The 20,888-nt window shown below is 37.7% G+C and overlaps 1 protein-coding gene across 3 annotated transcripts in view; it reads right to left on the reverse strand.

Annotated features, from left to right (window-relative positions):
* Positions 1-3,566: 3,566 nt before the first annotated feature.
* mlphb (melanophilin b) overlaps positions 3,567-20,888 on the reverse strand; it is a 41,511-nt gene continuing 24,189 nt past the window's right edge. The window contains exons 7-16 of one of the 3 annotated variants that reach the window (XM_063499226.1): positions 19,759-19,851; positions 19,189-19,330; positions 18,639-18,886; positions 14,256-14,339; positions 11,849-12,145; positions 9,910-10,059; positions 9,738-9,806; positions 9,363-9,411; positions 8,665-8,759; positions 3,567-5,697 (exon numbers count right to left, since the gene is read on the reverse strand). In XM_063499226.1, coding sequence (XP_063355296.1) covers positions 5,671-5,697; positions 8,665-8,759; positions 9,363-9,411; positions 9,738-9,806; positions 9,910-10,059; positions 11,849-12,145; positions 14,256-14,339; positions 18,639-18,886; positions 19,189-19,330; positions 19,759-19,851 — 1,254 coding nt within the window. In that variant the 3' untranslated portion in view covers positions 3,567-5,670. The remainder of the gene's footprint in view (positions 5,698-8,664; positions 8,760-9,362; positions 9,412-9,737; positions 9,807-9,909; positions 10,060-11,848; positions 12,146-14,255; positions 14,340-18,638; positions 18,887-19,188; positions 19,331-19,758; positions 19,852-20,888) is intronic. The other 2 variants (XM_063499229.1, XM_063499228.1) reach the window with 2 other exon arrangements.

Below are 20,888 nucleotides of genomic sequence, written 5' to 3' on the forward strand. Positions count from 1 at the left end.
TTTTTTTGTTTCCGTTTTTGGTTAAAATGACATTTAAATCTTTTTTTAAATTATCATATCATCATGTCCCATTCTCTCTATAAAAGCAACTGAAACTCCACAGCTGTTGTGCATGTAAATACAAACTGAATTCAATTACTGTAAACTGGGTACACACTTGTTTATTGGAGATTACTGCAGAGACAACTGCCATTCAGTCTTTGCCTCAGACTGACAACTTTTTAATGTCTGAATAAATTTTGCTCTTACTGCCCACTGAAATTACCCACACCATCAGAAATTGACCGCTTAAGCAGGTCAGACAGGCTTGATGTATTGTCTGATGTTAAGTTAAGAAAAAGACAGATTATAGTTACTCTGTTCTTGACAGTGTTGTAGTGTGAAATATAGAATATTACAGTAGCTCACCATCCCTACTCCAATCTGTCAACTTAATGGACTCCATTCAGATTTTTTTTTTACTTCTGCAAAAATTAGTGCTGTCAGCATTAATGCAGCATGGCATCAATGCGTTAGCGTTGTTAGCACGTAAAATGCGTTAGTGCCGTGCAGCCCCTGGCACGGGGTGATCCGCACAAACTCGCTAACGGAGATTTGCCGCGTTAATGTGGCATTAACGTCATTTTAATGAGATTAACGCTGGCAGCACTAACATAATTTAGTGAGGGCCAAACTGTCATAAAAAGAACGATATTTCCACATCTAGTAATTTATATTTGGTGGTACAGTTCTATTCTTGGACTTTCCTGCTCTTCAATGACAACAGATACGAGGCATTGGAAAAATGCAGCATCAACTCCAGTAGCTGTGGTGGAGGTGGGTCGCAAAGGAAATATGCAGCAACTGTTGCAAGGCTAAAGCAGCTGAAATCAGTACCCTATGTGAAACTTGCCAGTTGGATGTTTACAAGATTGTCAGTTATGGGGATGGTTGCACTATCTGTAAAACAGAACTTAGACTCGTGCCCTTCTAATAGTAGGACTTATTTGTGCACACATTTCTTTGTGACTGCTTACCGCTACATCATAGTGTGTTAAATCAGTGGTGTTCAATCAGGTTAAGCAGGGCAAGCAATGCTTTTTAAGTGAAATACAAAAATGAAGTGAAGACAGGGTTCTGTCATAATGCTTCTCCCATGTCTGTTTGCATCCACTCTTTACATCGCTGCCACCTTGTGACCACAGCTGGCTGTTGTCTCTGGAAGCAGAATAAATTCTGCTTGATTACGGAGTGAATGAAATCGCTATAGGGTAGGCATCTCACAGGCATCATCTGTCTTCTTAACAATGTCTGTAGCTTGTCAACTTGTGAGGCCAGCAGCTGTTTCTAGCTGTTTGCGCATTGTAGATAAAAATCTGGCTTTTGATGGGAGACTGATGGGACACTAGCATGTTACAAAAACCTGCTGCTGTCTCTGCTTTCCCTGCTCTGACTTCAGTTTTGAGCTGCATTTTGAGAGTACAGAGGACCGCTCTGAAGGTTTTCTCTTAGTAACCTTCACAGCCAAGATTTTTAAGTTAAGAAACTAATTGTCAGTGTTAGCAAATTGTAAATAGCTAGAGTTAAGTATAGTAGTAATAACATTTATATATTTCTACAGCCAAGAAAAATGCAGCAAGAGGCTGTGAGAGTGGTATGTTTTAATCTGGTCCAGTTTGTGAAGGAAGATTTATTTGTATTTTATTTTATTTATTGATTTTAATTTTCTTTGCAGAGGTTGGGGATGTCTCATAGTCTCTGCTTGCCTTCCTCTAACTGCAACTCTAACCTCTGTACTGCTTTAAATACATATATATTTTTCTTGACAAGATTCCAAAATGATCCACAGGTTTACAAAGCAGCTTTTTTTTGACTGACAAACATGGAAATTTAAATCAAATAAGAACAAAGAAAAGCAGAAATAATAAAAAGTCAAGGATAAATAACAACTGATAAGGGTAGTTAGGGGAACCCTTACCTCTAATAATGACAGAGCCATCTCTCTGAGATTCACTCAGAGTTCCATTCAGCAACAGCAAGACAACAAACAGCATCACACACACCCTCATTTTAGCTCCACCTGCAGCAGAAAAAAAGCACACATGTACCGTTATGCTGGGTTTGTAAATTTGTTGCTTATACAAAGAACCATCACTTGACACAAATGGAAAATATAATTACTGACTGAGCTGCCCTTCTGCATATTAAGGAAATTCAGTCAAAGTTTCCACAGCCTTTAGAGTAAGTTTCATTACTCCATGGCCTCAAAGTGAATGGCATAACTGGTTTTCTACTGTTGTTTGAAAACAGCATGAAGAACGAGTAAACTCTGGATCAAAGAAAGCAAACAATGTAATCAGCAGATTGGATCAGTCAAAAATAACACATCTGATGCTTAAGCAGTTTTCCCCTGTTTTTCTCTTACTCAGACTCTCTGGCTCTACTTTGTCTTAATCACATGGTTGTATTACTGCAGAGCCTAACAATCCTCAGTTTGGTTTTGCAACTGAAAGGCATAATAGAGATACTGAACACATGTGAAGACTTACCGTTTCGAAACATGTTGACCTGCAGAACCCAACTTCAGTGGTTGCTTCACTGCGTCCCAGTAAGAGTTAGCTGAGGCAAACAGGTGTAGGACTTTGTCTGGGCAGGAAAGGCAAGAAAAATAAATGTATGACTTGAAATAAGACTAGAAGAGAAAGAGTGTTCAGATTCTTCTCACCTGATCTATAAAGGGGTTGTGCTTCTCAGGTCTGGGTCTCTCCAGGTGCAGGTTATCAGCTGTGTCATCATTTCTTTATATGCAGCAGGAGGGGCAGCCGTATGTTGATATGCTGATGTCACCCACCTTTCAGGAAGAATAGGAGGTTTTTCTTCTGTTGGACCCCACACTTGATCTTTTAAAAAAAGAATCAAAAGCTACAATCTTTTTTTTTTTTTTTTTATCAATGATGCACACTAAGCCACGTTACTGCAGTGTTTACTACTACACTTTACAAGCTTTGTACAAAAAACTAGGATGGGTTTTTCTTTATTACATTTAGTAACTATCTTTAATTCTGTAATATTTTACTGAAATATTTAATTTTATAGACATTTTATTTTATTGCATCTAGAATTTTAGTTAAAAGTTATATAGTTTTGTTCTGTTTAGTTGAGCTTTTTTTTAAGGTTGAACCTAATTGAGCTATTTTGTTTTGTCATAATCTATTTTAATGAGCTGCTATAGTCTTACCAAGCTTTTTATTACTGGTTATTTAGTGCTTTTTATTATTTTAACTTAGATGTCATGAAGTTAATCAAAAATATACAAATATACAAAGCTAATACAACGTTTAAATGTGGGATTGTTGTATATTTCTAATTAAATTGTTCTTTCCGTAGCGCAGAGATAAAACCTTCCCTGGAGATTCAGTTGCTGTTATGTTTTTATAACAAAGAGGCACTATGAAAAAGCTCTGAACCAACAGCAAAGGTGTGACTTGTTAAGGTTTTGATTGGATTATACTGATATGAAAGCTGCTGCTTGATACAATAATCTACGCAATGGCTAACAAAGGACAAAAAACAATGGTTTAGCTTGTAAATAATTTAATAAGACCAGTGATGCAAATAATTTCAATTAAAGTGATAATTTAACACAGGCTTGGAACAATCTTTATGGTGATTCAGAAAAGTAAATAAATCAAATCAGTAAAAAAGTCACATAAATATGTGTTGTCAGTTTCTCTCTGCAGTGGCTACAAATGGTCATCTTAAACTGTAATACATAAAGTAAAGCAATTCTGTGACTGTAAAGCTCACATGCTGTGAACCTCCTTGCATCGTTCAGTCTCCAGCCCTTTATAAAAGCATATGCATTTATTTACACAGTGCACACCCAGTTTATCATTACATCAGTGATACATTCTTTGTCATCTCCAAAGACACGTCGTGCTACACCCTATAAATAAACACGGCTATTTTCAAAGGTTTGGATAAATTCAACTGAAAGGGCAGTGTGTAGGACTTCTTCGGATCAGTTGGCTTAACTGGAATATAGCATCAATATTAAGCTAGTCCAAGCTAGGCGAGTAATCTCTCCTTGCAGACTGTATATAGAAGATGGACATAGCTTCCAAGTTTGAAACGTGAAATCAAAGTGTCTTCAGCCTACATTCCTTCTAAAGGCCAGCAGGGAGCCGGCTCTTCTGGATACAAGTAGAAACCCAACTGTATAGTCCACTATAAGCAAGTGAGCATTCGTTCTCGATCTACGATCTCAGTAAACACTCTTCTGATGTGTTTAGTTTCAGATGTTATTGAATACACGATAATCTTGAGCCTATAAATTATGGTCAACAAAGATGCTCCAGCTAAAATTTTACAATAAGTGACAAATTAGTGAATGATTGAAATTCCAACTTATCATAAAAACCTTTAAATCTGACAAGCAGTACAATGTTTTGACTTCTTTCACTCTCTATAACTCCTCAAAGACAAAAAGATGCATATTTAATTGCACTTATTATTAATTTTTCCATATATGCTGAGATTACATAAAAATATTGATTTCAAAGATTTAGTTAAAAATGAATGTGCATGATTTATTAATCCAATATAAAAATATTTTCCTACACCATAATGCATACAGTGTGTACTTCTATATATTCCGTATACATTTTATTCATTAACTTACATAAATGTCATATATTATAAAACAATCACATCAGACCTGCTCTTCTCACTGTGACATCAGTTTAATTTTACAATCAATTAAACTTTCCAACACACCGTAGATTATTAATAATAGAACTTTTAAAAAAACTATAAAAAATATACATTTATCTATATGTTTTTTTTGTGTGTGTGAAAATTTCAGACTAATTCAAACTGATTTACAGTTCGGAATTGCACCTCTTTTTCACTGGCTTGATTCTGTTTGCTGAAACTGCATTTAAAGCACGCAATGCATATTTCGGTTTATCCACAACGATGAATTAACCAGTTATAAATTCCAGATTAGTACAATCAGTGCTTTTGCGCATTAAGGCAAATGCATGTGTTAACTTGCATGTTAATGTATACAAATTCTGTAAATGTTTAGACTTAGAGGCAGATGTTAGTGCATGTCACGTGTAACATACTTTATGGATTTAGCCCTGTAAAACAACACCGATATCAAAAACACACCTTTTAAAGATAAATGTAAGAAGTTACCCTCTGTTCCACTGCTCAGTTGACAAATTCGGCAATTTATATGGGAAACTTAAACCAACATGGTTGTACGGCAATTTCTAAGTTCCTCATGAAATTCAGCAAATTTTATATACTTCCGTGTAACAGCACATGAATTTCATGAGCAAGATTTTTCATCAGTCTGATCTCATATTTAAGATTCTTATTCATATGTACACAAAGTCATGTTTCTCCAGCTTAAAGGGATTTAATTTGGATTCTGGTTAAATTTCCAGAACTACATTGTTATGTCTAGGCAACATAAACTACTGCACTATGGTCAGGAAAAGATAACTGATTGATCTCTGATCTCCGTTTGTTGGTTGCCACGTGTCGGTTCAAATGCATTTGTTTCAAAGAACAAAAACATGCCTTTTGTGAATAGTTCATGTTTTGCCGCTCAGTTCCAGTGTGTAAAGCATTATGTAATAACTGAAAGACTTGTCAGTCACATAATAGTCAGCCTCCTCCTCATGAGCCCTGGGTCATTACTGGTTTCTGCAAGAAAAGAGAGACAAAAATATTGATTGACTAGTATTATGGTTAATCAGCCATTTAATGCTTTGATTGGGTTAATGAAATCACTGTTTCAAAGCAATCGAGACAAAAGATCAATATGTGTTTAATACATGTTAGAAATATTTATAAACCTGCTGATGACTTATGAGCCATTATGCAAGCTGTGAGGTTTGTGAATGATTACTCAGGCTTGAAGAAAGGAACACGAAATTGACAACAGATGTACAGCGTAGTATAGTGGACCTATGATGCTCACTTCCAACTGCATAGTTTTATTCTTAGATTCTACTTGGGTAGCTTTGTGTGAATCACAGTTTAAAATATTTTTTGTTCATCTTGTTTATTTTATTTATCTAATGAGCCTCGGTCGTGCCAGTTCACTGTCTGTCTGAAACAAATTACTTCAGCTGTTGTCCTTTTAAGACCACCCTCCTGTTAATGCCTCAGCCACACTGAAGTTAAAAGACGGCGGAAACCTCCTGTCAATAGGCGAAATCAGTGGTTGGGCTTTGATTGAACTGTATTTGTATGCATTTGGTAAACAATTGTAATTAGCTTCAGTCACTTTGATTTTTCAGCAATGCATCTTGTTGCAATGGGGATTCAACCCAACTGGTTGACAACTGGTTGTATATTCATATATAAAAGCAAAGTGGCCCCACTGTCGCTGTAGCATAAGACAACTTTCTGGTAAAGATCTGAAAAGCAGGTGGGTGGGGCTTCTGTGTCTGAGAAGACCAAATTAGGGACATTCTTTCTCCATGACATCATACAGAGCCAAAAGTAGAAAAAACCTGTTAGAAACAGTGTTTAGAGGTGTCTGAAGCTTGAGCTTTTGTGTTACAGGGATTATTTATACACATGCGGACCACGTTATTACAAACCTGGGGCATGTTTAATATGAAGTCAAACACCTGGATGTATATGATGTTAATTACAGAAAATAAGGAAAGGCAGAATAGGTCCACTTTTAAGAGAAAATAAGCATGTTTTTACACCTTTATAATGCTTCTGCAAAGTATAACAGTGTGTAGAGCAAAAGCTGAGCACTGATCAAATTACAGTGTGTTCATATTGGGGTTGCTCTGGCTATGACTAGGTTGAGGACTGCTGAACACTGGACGATACGCTGTGTTGAAAATGAGATATATTTTACTGGATGAGGCTCCTACAGTGATAAAAATGAAAAAGAAAAAAAACCCCTGTGATTTAATGTTCACATTTTTTCTCTTAACAAGGGAGGCCTCAGAAAATATTGTTTCTGGCTCTTTTTAAAATTCTTATCATTGACTTTAGGTACTTTAAACTCAGAGACAAAGTGTAATGCAGACATGCATATTTCTTCAAGCAGGAAGCCAATTATATTATTCAAAACAGCCACATAATCACTGATGCCATTATTTTTCTCTCTTATCAAAATCACCCTGAGATTTTCCACCATTATATTATGTAATCAAACATCCCAGCGTATGCACTTAATTTCAGACAAAGTCATTTTAACCCAGTATGAGATTTAACTCTTTCCTTTACCAACAAAAACATGATTCAAGAAATGTGAACGTGTGCACTTGATTGGGAAAAAAAGCAGCAAATGCGTTAAAAAATGCAATTATTTCAAAACACCACAAAGCTAGAAACCACCAGCAGCTCAAATCAAACAAGCAGTGAAAGCCTGGTGTGATCAGCACGTGAAGAGTTCATTCCTGATATTCAAGGCATTTTACTAAAGGAATTTTTATTCACATTTGGGAAAATGCATGAATACACGTTTTGTGATGGAGGTTAGTTGAGAAGATTGATATCCACTTTCATGGATCCTTAAACTTAGCACAAATCCACTGGAGCAGCTCAGGAGCATCTCTCCTTCAGATGGAGTCTCATTTCACTTTATTTTGTTTTTTATTCATCCATATTCATTCATGATATGTGACAAAATGCACAAAATGCAGTGAGCAGGTTTACAAAGCAGCTTTTTTTCACTGACAAGTTACAAAAACCTTGACTTTAGCTTTCTGAAAGTGAGGGCTGGACCTGACTGAGTAATTAAGGAAGACTGCACAAGCAGGAATTTGACTTTTTTAAGGTTGTATTAAACCCCAGCCTGGATCGATTACTGTATAAAAACGTATTTTAGTATAAGAGATCAGTGTGATTACATTGAAGTCACCCATTGCTTTATGTCGACCTTTTCTGAAGCCTCAAAATGTGCGTGTTTTGCAAAAAAATAGGATGTGACGAGGAAGGGCAGGCCTGACTGTGACTGCTCATTGGCTAATTACTTGTGATTCATAACTCCATAAATCATCTTTGATACAAGACATAATTTTCAAATTTGAAACCTTGTATTACCTATATATACAAGCAGACTTAATCTTTTTATTCAGTATGAACCAAAAACGAGTGACTGAGCCCATAAACTCAGCAGTAAACTGTTTCCAGACAGAGAAAGCTGTTTTCCTATAGACTTCTAGTAGTGGAGGTGTTTTTGCAACCACTCCAATCGCCATCTGGTGGCCTTCAGATAAATCAGCCGCATGTTTCCACATTGATTTTTACATTTCGGACCTTTACCTGAACCTAAATATGTTGCTTTTCCTAAACCTATCCAGGAAGTTGTAACAACCACAAGATAAAGTAAAAAAATAAACATCCCAAACCAAACACTAATCCTCAGCGTGTTGGTGGACAGCATTTTTTGAGGATGTTGTTGGTCTTTTCAAAACCCGACAAGCACAGAAGTACAAATCCAAAATTATCTTCACGGCTGTAGATCTCCCAGCTTAATGTAAAATAAACTATGACAGTGGAATCAGTCTTCTCACATAAAAAAATCGGTAAGCATCGAATGCCAGTTTTGTTGCAGCACTTTTTTTTCTCCAAATGGCACTTATGTAATTTTGGAATTGAACTCTTCACAGCACCCAGCACCGTAGGGTGGGGTCATACCGCACAGGCAGCCCTGGTCTTGGCCTTTGCCACTGGGTTCCTCTGTGTCAGTGAGCCCCTGTAGAGGGAGTTCCTGGTAAACCTGTCCACCTGGTCTGGAAACATACATCAGCTGCATTGTACATTGTATTCTACAGGCTCTATTTTATTAAATCACAGTTAAAAGTCAAATTATGGCTCTTTTTGGGATTCAGTCCAGAATCTAATAGTTAGAAACAAATGTGATGTTTCAAAATCCCAGATGTGGGATGCTGAAAATAAGCTTATTGGAAAACTTTGATGGGAAAGTAAATTAGAAACACTCTATGAACTTTAAATAACAACTGGCACCAAGTCCAAGAGCAGGTTACAAAAGCACTTGACTTGAATTTGGCCTAAAAAGAACTTTTCAGTAGCAAAGAAAGATAAAAAAATAACATAATATGCTAAAAAGTTAGATATATTCCCTATTCTTTATAAAAACAACAAAAAACCACAATACTGTTTAAAGTACAAGACACATGGTAAGTCTCCACTCAATGAATCAGATGAAGTGCTATCCAGCTGGGAAAATTAAAGCCATAGTATAACGAGGACACTGTGTTCACTGAGCTATAAAGCAGCTCATCATGTGCTCTAAGTTTCAAAAGGTTAAGATGTTCTGAGTTAGCTGGGATGCCCTGGGGATCGATCTCAGGGGCAGCAGTGTCAGTTCTTACTTGTGGGAAAGTTGTGGGAAAGTCTTCTGGCTTGGATCGGGATTGCGGACTGCAAGACAACAAAGCAGAAGGCAAGGAGAAAAAATATAAATTCAGGATGTGGGAAAACTTTTATTTTATTAGCATTCTGGCACCTCGATGCTTTACAAATGTTCATCAAAGGTAGACCTACTCATAGAAATCATATCTGTGGTTATTTTGAGAGGCAAATCAAAGACCATCGTGCCACATAATCACAGAAAACACGTTGGCTCTAAGAATAACTCCTGTGTCCACTTGTTTGATTTCACACAAACATAAAAGGGTTTTGTATAAGCAAATGTTTTCTGTCATAACAGTTCTGGATATGAAACTCAGCGATATAAACGTTGTTACCTTTCTTTTTTTATCCGAGGACATGCCAGCAGCGTTCAGGGCAGCAATCCTGCTCTCGATGTCAGACACCTTGGAGTAAAAAGAAAGTAATGACAGGATGTGCCACAACTTTACATTTCTTTGCATTTTCAATACAAATCAAACTTTACTTAGCCTTTAATGTAACCCTCACCTCACTCTGGGCATTCTGGACATTAGCTGCTGCTTGAGCTACTTTGTCTTCCAGCTCAACCAGTAATGCAGTTGATCCTTTGAAGCTTGCCTTTGATCCCTCCTCTAGGGGGTGACCCTTCCTCTCCAGGCTTTCAGAGGAGTCATTAGCCTGGAAGACAAGTCCAGTCAGAAAGCAAACATTTTCATTTTCAAGTAAAAATGACAAAAACAAAAAAACTTAATGAAAGTTGAAATGATGTCATGTTAACAAATTATATGATACCTAAATGGTGCCACTTGATTGGTACCTGCTTGCAGTGGGGTCTGAAAAATTATGCCAAATCAAATGTACCAAAACCTGCAGTTTTTCTTCGTGACCAAAGATTGTCTCCAAATGTGAGTGATAAGAAAAAAAAAACATTTGCATTTTTATCTGCATGTTCTCACTAATATTACAACACAAACAGGCCTATATTTGAAGTCCGATAACTGGTATTAACGTCACTTAATGCAGGCCACTGCATGGTCATTACCAGGCTCATTGTTTTTGCAGTATTTTGCTTATTTTTCTGTGTATAAAGGAAAACAAATAGCTTAGAAATATGAAGAAAAAAGCCTGAAATATGAAAAAAAATGCTTTCATATTTCAGGCTTTTGAAAACTATACTATGACCCTGATGTTAACAGTTTGGCACAATGAAGTGGAGCTTTAACCAAAGAGGGTTCAATTAGTGACACCATGCTAACAACAGCCAGTGTGCAGAGCTCAATCAGCTGTTCATTAATATCAAATTACATATCTCAGGAATATGATGAGTGATATTTATTAGGATACTGGAATTGATGCTGACTCCTTCGTGCATGAGTTTAACAATGGGGAAAAGTAGAATGAAATAATTGTTGGCCTCATGTTGGCACGTGAAATACGTGATGTTACGTGATGTTAATACCAGTTATCGGACTTCAAACCTAGAGCCTTCCTGCTGTAAGGAGACAGGGCTAACCACCACACCAGTGTATCGGATAAAGTCTATTTTTTTCAGTTTCCAAATGTAGTTTTTGAATAGCTTTATTTGTAAGTTGAATTAGTTAAACAAATCTGGTTGTATCCTACCTACAGCAAAAGGACACAGTTCAAGGAGCTGTTGCAGAAGCAGAGTATAAGCATACATCACAGGACTTTTATGCATCATACCTTTGTGAACCTTTTCCGGCCATTAAAACGTGCTTATTTTTAATACATAGATAAAAAAGCAAGGAAAATTAACCTCATCAACCTTCTGACTTTATACTTAATGGTGGCAAGCCATTCTTTACTTATTAGAGTTCATGAAGCAAAAAAAATCTTGATCATAAGAAAGAAAACAAAGACTGTGTGCCAAGCAGAGAACAGGTGACCCTTGACCCCCTCCAGTCACACTGGAAACAAGACATTTAGATTGTGAAAGACGACACCGGCTCAATAAGTTTGCTCCCCCGTCCATTTTCCTGATACTAAAAGCCAGTGTTACCTGATACTTTAAATACATTAAATTAATTGAGCTAATGCTGGCTGTACAAACTTGTAGTGAAGTGATGTGAAAACATCATGACTCATCAGTGCACTGCAGCTTAAATGGAAGGAACTGCCAGTGAAAACAGTTGAGGAAACTTAGCACGACAGCTAAGCAGAAGTTATTAATTTAATTCATCTTCTTTTTCCGACAATCTGGGAGTGATGGTTGCAGACGAAAAATAAACCCAAGGCCTGAGTGACTTGATTTATGATTCCAGTGTGCGCTTGAACCGATTTCCAGCAGAGGTCGGCTGGAATTTCACAAGCCATGCTGTTTTTAGTAAGTGCAGCAAGCCAGATGCTCACGGCGTATGTCTCTTTCTGTCGGTAAACAAACTGGTAATGAATGCTTGCGTGTACATAAAAAAACTGATTTCTTATAAAAATGCCACAGAATTTGTACCTTCAGAGATTCTGTCTGCTGAGGCTGCTCCTCCTCGAGCCTGGAGACCACGATGCTGGCTTTCGATGTTGGTCTGATAGGTAGTTTGGAAGGCCTTGGATCCGCCTGTGGGCTCCTCCATGCTAGGATTTCTTGGGAGGAATGTGGTCTCTCGGGCTCGTCCTCATCATCAGAGGTCAGGCTATGGTCACTGATGTTGTCTGTCATCTCGTGCAGCCTCTGTCTTAGCTGCTGCTCTTCCAGGTCCACTTCGTTCCACTGAGGAAGAGGAGAGGTGCTGCTGGGAGTCGGAGAAGTCTGTTTGGGAACAAAGCACAGACAATGTGACTGAGACAAATCTACACAGCATACGGTTAATGTTTTTACTTTGGATCTTGAATGACTGGATCGTCAACCTAATGGGAATTGTTATACTGATTTAAAATGTACTACTTGATTGAATGCATGATGTATAATACACAAATGCTCCATCACTGATTATGTTTTTCTGTTTTCATACTCCAGTTTTCTTTTCCAGGCCAAAAACAAACAGACTGCAGTGTACTTTGGTGGCCTCGGATACAGTCCATGTAATTATAACCTAACATACTCGTTGGATTTGAGGGGAACTTTGCAGGATTTCCCCTGACTTCCAATCAACCATCTTCTATCTATTACTCAGTTACAAATATTATTTTGACAAATGCTTCACATTGCAAACACGAGAGCACTGCTTTAATTTGATCTGATTGGTGCCTAATGTATAATAGCACACTAGCATTTTTTTGCTCATGAAAAGGTTAAATGCAAACCCCTTTGATGGCTTCATCACTTCATTTAGACATAATTTTACATCACTTTGCTTCACTGCTTCATACAGACATACCCACAACAGTGACGGAGAGTGCCACAGGATGCTCGAAATTTTTTCCACATGTGCAAAAACCTTGTTGAATGTGTGGCAATGAGCACTGTCAGCATTTAGGCCTAGTAAAGTGTAACCAAACTTTTCTCCAGTACTATCACCGAGAGCAGAGTCTCTGTGCTGCAGTGAGAGATGGCCAGCTTGGCCCCTCACAGAAACAAATCTGTCTTAATCTCACTACAAACTAGAAAGTCGCTAAGATAAATTGCTATCGTCTCAACTGATGTTCTTGCTTTAGGAGATTCATAGATCCATAACAACTTGTTTTCAGTTTGCATGAAAGACAAGTGTCATTTCTAACCAATGTGTGACTGTGAAGATGTAACAAGGATCCTTAGCTAGACTTAAACTAGGGTCTATAAGTCCTAACCTCTAACCTAGCACGTTCAGAACACGCATATAGGGTTATCATTTGAATTTCTCATGTATCATTCAACGATTTTCAACTGGAAGATTGTGCATCTGTTGTACCTGTAGTTCTTATTTATGTGGAGTATTAGAATAGAATAGACAGATACAACAGAAAGTGGGCAGAGCTTAGTGTACCGATTACAATAGACACATTCATTTGTCCAGCTGTGTTCTGACCACTCGGTAATGATCCTAAACAAGAACTGGAACATGGATGTGTGAAAGCACAAGAACTCTGTTTTTCCTTCACTGATCACATGGACATTAATGCAGACTTATCGCATGCAGACAGAACAGTCAGAACATAAGCTATATGCAAATTGATTTAAGCTGTGCTTTGCCACAAGAGAGAGAGGAAAAGCATGAGTCAATCAACTGCTGCTCTCACTTGAAGTTGAATAGCCACTAATTAGCGACCGAGTCTAAGTTCTACATTCGTTTCTGGTTTGCTGTTTTTGCGGCTTGGCTCAGTCTGTGATGATACTGGTGTGGGTTTGAGAGCTCACAGCCCAATTAAAGACAGACACTGAACCCACTGAGATCACACATTTGATTAGAGGATGATGAAATATGAGTAAGTGTGTGTCTCCCTTCTTTAGCACAACGCATGAACAATGAGTTAGTTTTCTTTATTTGAAAGAAAATACCTTCATAAAATCAAGTTTTCATGCAGGTACATCAAGTGTGTTTGTCTTAAAGTTGCACTGATGGTTTTGGCCACTTGAGGGCGGTATAACAAGTATAACCATGACCCTGAGACATTGTGACATAATAAAAGTGAAGTTTGTGTGCACTTTTAGCTGGTACTGGCATGGCATTAAATCCAAAATAGAAAATTATTAATAAAAATAAAATAAAATAGACTTAATTTGTCTTAACTATTTTCATGTAAATTTAGGCTTTAAGTGATTTGAAAATCCGCTAGTCTGTACATTGTTATGCTAAAATACTGCACAGTGTCTCTAACCATGGCTTTATACATGCAAACAGGTTCTTTCAGTCTTTTTAGCTTCACTCATTTCTTTTTAGGCTGCTGTTGAGATGCTGATCATGAAATTTTGGCAGCTGTGCTCTGACATCTGATAGATTTACCTGGTCATATGTTGAGGTGACTTTCTGCTCCAAGCGGTTCAGAAGAGTCTCAATTGCTGACATCCGTCTGTTAATGTCAGTGATCTAAGAAAGAAAGGAAGAAATAAATGAAAGTACATATGAAGCAGAATTAAGAAATATTAATTTATAAAACAAACAAACCCCAAAATAACACAAAACTTAAGGAAGATTACAAAAAAATGTATAGTTTTCAAAACATGAAGCACTGGACACTTAATGGTTTAAATGGTACTGCTCACATCTCTAAACTATGAAAGCAAATGCATGTCTTAAACCACTCTTACTCATACTGAACCAATCAAAACACACTGGCACCAAATATGCAGATGGTTAAGCTACAGTTTCACATGTTCTCATCAGAGTGAGCTGTCAGGGAAATCAACTCGTCTCCAAATCTGATTTCACCATATTTCATCAATGTCTAAATTTACTTGGATGAAAGAAACCAGAAAAATATATTTAAACTAAAAGTACTTAACCAAATTCACATTACTCTGCACAAAATGCTCTTCATGTACAAAACTGAAGACTAAATGTTCCCTTGGATAATTGGCCATAATGGAATAATATTTTCCCTACACGGGATCGCTCCTTGGTACATGAAGAATCATATTTAGGTCAGGAAGTCAAGCAGACAGTCATCTGATGCACCTTTGATGTCTTGCCACAAGAAAAATTCCTCTCACAGTTCATCCAAATTCAACCTCCTAAAAAAACCCCCAAACTCTTGACACTAATATTAAACTTAGGCAAACGACCTAAACATAATGATTTAACTGCTGTGGTGCATTAAACTCTCAGATGGTCAGGGGGGATTGATGTTAAAGACAGAAAGAGAAAGACAGCAAATTAAATTTTAAAAAAGACTTGAAAATCAAGGTTTTTTTTTCTATAATTGTTTATTCTTTTCATCAGTGCATAAGCATGAGTTGTCATTACTCTGTCACCATAGACTGTAAATAAAAGATGCAAGTAGCCACTCTAAGTGTTACATTTTTTTCCTATGTTGTTTGTTCTTTTACTGAAACCTTATGTGATGAGCGAGGTGTGGCTCTAAATGAGAAACCTGACAAAGCTACAGTTTTATAATATGTGATGTTGTAAAGCAAATCCATATAGACATTATATTCTGTTAAAAAAAACCTTAAAAGTAATGACTGAGACCATAAAGTCATGAGGAAAGTCAACAGATCAATGGAGCAAGGAGGAGTCCTTTGGCAGACCTGTACTGGCTCCTCTCTTCAGCTCTGGAGGCATTTTTATACAGAATAAGCCTGCGACTCAGTAGTGAGCACTGTTGACCAGTTGTGTTTAATGTCTTTATTAAATCTATAAATGTACTCATTTAAAACCATGTAAACATATAAAGATAGGGTGACTGTCATTTAGAAGCTGACAGGATGCCTGCAGACCGTGCAAGAGGGAAGTCCAATTGTAATTATTGCAGCTGTGCAAATATTTGAATGCAAAGTTCAGACACTCCCATACATTGATAATGGATAAGATTATGTGAACTCTCAGTTCCATTAACTGCTTTGTTTTCACTGAGCAGGTATGTATTTACACTAGGTTTTAGATCTATATCTGTGTTTTTATTTCTTGCAGGATGTTGGGAGTTTGCTAACAGGACACCACCTGTGGCACTCCCATCCTTGGAATTCTTGCAAAACTAATTATGCAATGACATCTGTACACCTCCTCTAGGTGGACTATAACTTGTTGCCTGTTGTCTCTTTGGCTACACTGATGTAGAAACATTGATATCAAAATGTTAGCAAAGTCCTTTAGGAAGCCTGTCTTGCCACTGAACAAAATTCACTTATTTTGTTGTTGACTAGAAGAATTATATAGCGTAACTTTTATTTCAAAGTTTACCAGCACATAATAACTGCACATATTCAAGACTTATATTCAAGACTTTGAGTCAGATCCCATAATATATGTTGCATATTTTTGTCTGTTGCTTGATTATTTGTTGAATTTATAAAGAAATCTGAGACCAAGTTTTCAGGGACTGTGAAATGACTAGGTTTTACCATAAAACTGTTTGGTTGGCTTGATTGACGTGGTGTTGCTATCCATAATCTCATACAGCTGGGTTCGGATCTGGTGACTATGGAGGTCACAGAGGATGATTCATATGATTTTCATCAGTGAGCTTTTGTGCCTTGTTTGGAAGCGTCCACATGTGTTATGCTTCTCTGCTCTTTCATTCAGGCTATTCCTTTAATTTTTCCCTCTTCTGTATATTAAACATACCGTAATTTTGCACAAAGTTTTTACCTCACATGTGCCCTAGGCTTATACAGTCTGTGCTTGCTGACTTATCTTGATGTTCCACAAATAATCAAATTGCTGACGTCACTTGGTTCTATTGTTGGCCTCCAAATCAACACCAAGACAACAGACAGCAGCACCTGTACGCAAGATGAGTGACTGTTGTCGGATGAGAAATGTCACGTCTGGTTTTGATGTCTGACAGAGACATGTCTGGGCTGTATGTATCCCTGTATCCTGTTTGCATGTCTCTCCAGTGTGCTGCCCAGCTGTGAGACAAATTTACCACGACACAACTTATCAAAGGTATAAATCAGCGCAGGGAGACAGGTAGGCTGGATGGAGAGTAGCCATTGTCATGGCTACTCTCCATCACAGACTTTAATTACTTTCTTTGTGTTTATATTCCTTATCTTCAAAAAATGCAAAGAATCTTTTTATGGCTCGAGTTATACCTCCATTTAAAGTCCAGACTGTGTTTGAATCAACTCAAAGACAGATGAACTGAAAACTGTGAGATTCACAAGGATAAATCCAGACTTATTGATTAGTGACAGCGGTCAGAAAAGCAGCCTCCTCAGACTAATGGTAAACAAAGTCTGTTTTCTATCTGCTTCACAAGAACAGAACGGCCACGGTGACTGCTGCAATCCTTTCCAGGGACTGTGTTTAATACTGACACATAAATAGACACTGATGTAATGTATGTAACCTCCCTCTGATCTAGCAGCTGTCTCCACGACATCACTCAGCACGTCAGACTGAAGAACTTGTGTCCGACTTCCAGCATGCACTGCTTGAAAGGTTTAAAATATCAGCTTGTTATTTGTGTTCTTTCTAAACTGTGCCTCTAAAGCGACACTGCAATTAATTTATGTACCAGATCAAATCACATGCTAAATTTGGTATCACGTTTGAACCCATACAACCCATTCAAAACAAGGTAAAGTTTATAATGTTAACACTACAGTTTGTTGTCCCTTTTGACCAATGCAGATTTTAAAATTAGATGAATACAACCTCCGATAAACTGCAAAATATGGTCATTCCGGACAATATGAGGGACATCATTCTGCAGGGAGAAAAATTATTCACAGTTAGAAAGTATTGAGAACAGTCTTTTCAGAAGTGGATTTCCCAACTAATTTATCCCAAGGTCAGTCTGTGCAATGCTGAGAGAAACTGCAGAAAACCAAAGCGCTACATCTCAGACTCTACAGGCCTCATGTGACATGTTAAATGTTAAAGTTCATGACAGTACAATTAGAAAAAGACGGAACAAGTATGGCTTTTTTGGAAGGGTCGCCAGGAGAAAGCCTCTTCTGAACATGGCAGTACAGCTTCAGCAACAAATCACAACACTTCTGGATGATGTCGTTTGGACAGATGAGACCAAAGTGGAGATATTTGGCCAGAAATAAAGAGCACAATGTTTGGGGAAAACCAAGCACAGTATATCAGCACAAACATCTCATATACACTGTCAGCGCGGTTCTGTAGGGCTGAATTGGGCTTGCTTTGCTGTCATTGAATGATGTGAGGCCATCTATCTGACAGCTACAGGACAATGATTCCAAAGATTATGACTGCAGTTCAATTCATAATCCCGAGTAGAATTAATAACAACAATTTACTGAAAGTTATTCTGAGCTGCTTTAATCAATCCAACACCATGTCTCAGTGATCACAGATTTGAACCATATGATTTTACTGCATCAGCTGAATTTTTCTGCTTTCCTTATATTGATTCACCAGGTCTACCCTTTTCCAATTTCCCCTACCAACAAACAAAGTGAACAGAACACAAAAATAAAGATTATCCAAGAAAAAAACAAAACACGGGCATTAAACTTTTATGATCATCATTAAAACCACACGGATCATTAATAAAGCAGAATCTCACAGCTTTACGTTTTAATGTCTGGCTGTGTTCATTGGTATGGAATGCAGGCAAAATGTATAACAAAAGCCAGCAACTTTCCTCCACTCACAGAAACCAGACGTGAAAGACGATTTATGAGTGTCTTAAATGAGTGTAATGTAATGACCATTTCGTGTGATGTTAATATGAGGCATATGAAAGACCTGTGGCGGATGGTTGGCTGAGCTCAGGCTGTCCTGAGATGTTTGGCGGCAGAGGCCTGAATGCAACTGGTAGAGCGGGTACGGTTGGCAGTGCTCATCCTCTTCTTCTTCTGAGTCCTCAAGGCCAGGCAGGTAGACGCTGCTGCTGCATTGAGGGCCTCCGATGCTGCCACTGCCACACGAGGAGTAGCTGAGCCGGGAGATGGAGCGGGATGGGATCGTTCGGCTATCTGAGTACACCAGGTCATCTGTGCAAAGCAACCTCTTTGTCACAAGTGTCATTATACCAGCAGTAAAATAACTACAATGCTAAGTATTATAAGTATTTTTCTTTGATCAGTTATTCATTACAAAGTAACAAACATTAGTTTAGCACATTATAATTACTTAATTACTAAATTCAACAATTCCAGTTACAATTGCAAATAAAACAATTATTTCTGTTTTATTTGCAAGTAACACAAGTTCTTGTGTTACTTACAAGTTCCTTGATTATTTTAATATTTTTTTTAAAAAAAGTTTTATTTGTTTGTTTGAATCTAATTTCTACCTTGTTGTGGAGTTATTTCGAGGTCCAGCTCTTTATGTTGTTCATCCATGATCTGATGAAACACGGTGGCCATATCTGCCTCAGCAAGCATCGACTCCCTCCCGCCTACATCCATGACCATGATGTCAGGATCACCCGGGGCCTGGAGGTAAGAGTGGAGAGTTGTGCGCACAGGTTATTCCCTTTGACTTCTGCTGCTTTTCAGGCTCAAGTAGGAAAAGCCTAAATTTACTGCTGCTTCACATTCAGTCCAAACAGCATACATTTAAAATGGGGAAAAAAAACCACCTGAAACATTTCACTGCATTAGAAAATCTGTTCAGCTAATAAATGGATAAGATGTGTCCATGTCTGCACACACAACATTTGTATGTGCACAAAAAGGGTTATTGTGGCCAGATACGAGAATGAATGATGACAGTGCTAATACAGTACTGTCTAGCCAACCCAGACAATGTTTGGCAAAGACAGAGAGCAGAGGCAGATGGTCTTTGTTATGGATTACAACATGCAGATTAGTTTGTTTTGGGGGGATGCTAGTTGTGGTTAGTTTAGTTGTCTAGCCTGTACCTCATTTGATGGTCCTCTTGATTGGCTGAGGTAGTCAACGTCCAGTTTGAAATCAATGGGATCAACAGTTAACCTCCTTTTGACCTTTTTCATCTTTGGAGAACATGAAGGGGAAACACCATCGCCAGCAGGGAGGAGAGAGGAAAGCGTAAAGAGATAAACCTCTGCCATGACAAAAGGCTGTTTGCTCCATACACTCAGAAGGTGATTGACTTGTCGCCCTTTAATGTACTGCCACTGTAGCAGAACTAACACAAGTATATACCTTCTACTGCTAATTAGCCTGTCATAATAGATTTGTATTGCTTGTAGAGACAGAAATTGACTTTTACTTACACATGATGACCAAATACTAAGCACTAATTGCTTCCTATGGGGCTTATATTCACATTTTTTTTCCTTTTAACCAACAATAGTCCAAATACACAGGCCACCTTATTAGGTACACGTAGTTCATCCTGGGTTGGGCCTCCATTTGTTTTCAGATGATATCATCATATCTCCATCACATCTCTACTGGACTGAACTCAACATGAACTCATTATCATGTTGCTGTCATGTATTCTAATTGGCTAATTAAAGATTTGCATTAACAAGCAGGTCTGTGTGGCTTTAAGTGTATGTGTAGAGTTTAATACCTGGCTAAAAACAACAAGGCTATAATATTTTAGGAAGTTTTTAATAGGACATACATAACCCTTAAAAGCTCAGGTCTGCAGTAAAATAAATATGATTAATACTTATGTTATTATTATTTATATCTTTGTTTTATTTATTCATTTATTTTTGGTGCCGGTGCATGATTCACAGATACATGCACGTGGGTAAATATTTTAAATGAGTTAAATGTAATGCTGAAATGAGAGATGCACACCATGGGTTGCTTGGATCTTCTAGGAAGAGGGAAATTTGATTTAAGGGTGCATATCCATGTTCCAGTGTTGACATAGCATCAGGGTCACTGAGTCTCTACCAGCTCCAAACACTATCTAAACTGAACCGTAGCTTCTCTGAGCAGGCAGAATGTGAGCCGGTTTCCTTACAGTGAAATGTCAGAAGGTTCAATACATTAGTCTGTTTGGAACAGCAGAGGGCACTGTGTCTAAAAGAAACTTGAACGAGGGATCCAG

Source organism: Pelmatolapia mariae, linkage group LG16_19, assembly GCF_036321145.2.
Source record: "Pelmatolapia mariae isolate MD_Pm_ZW linkage group LG16_19, Pm_UMD_F_2, whole genome shotgun sequence".
In the NCBI taxonomy this organism is placed as follows: Eukaryota; Metazoa; Chordata; class Actinopteri; order Cichliformes; family Cichlidae; genus Pelmatolapia; species Pelmatolapia mariae.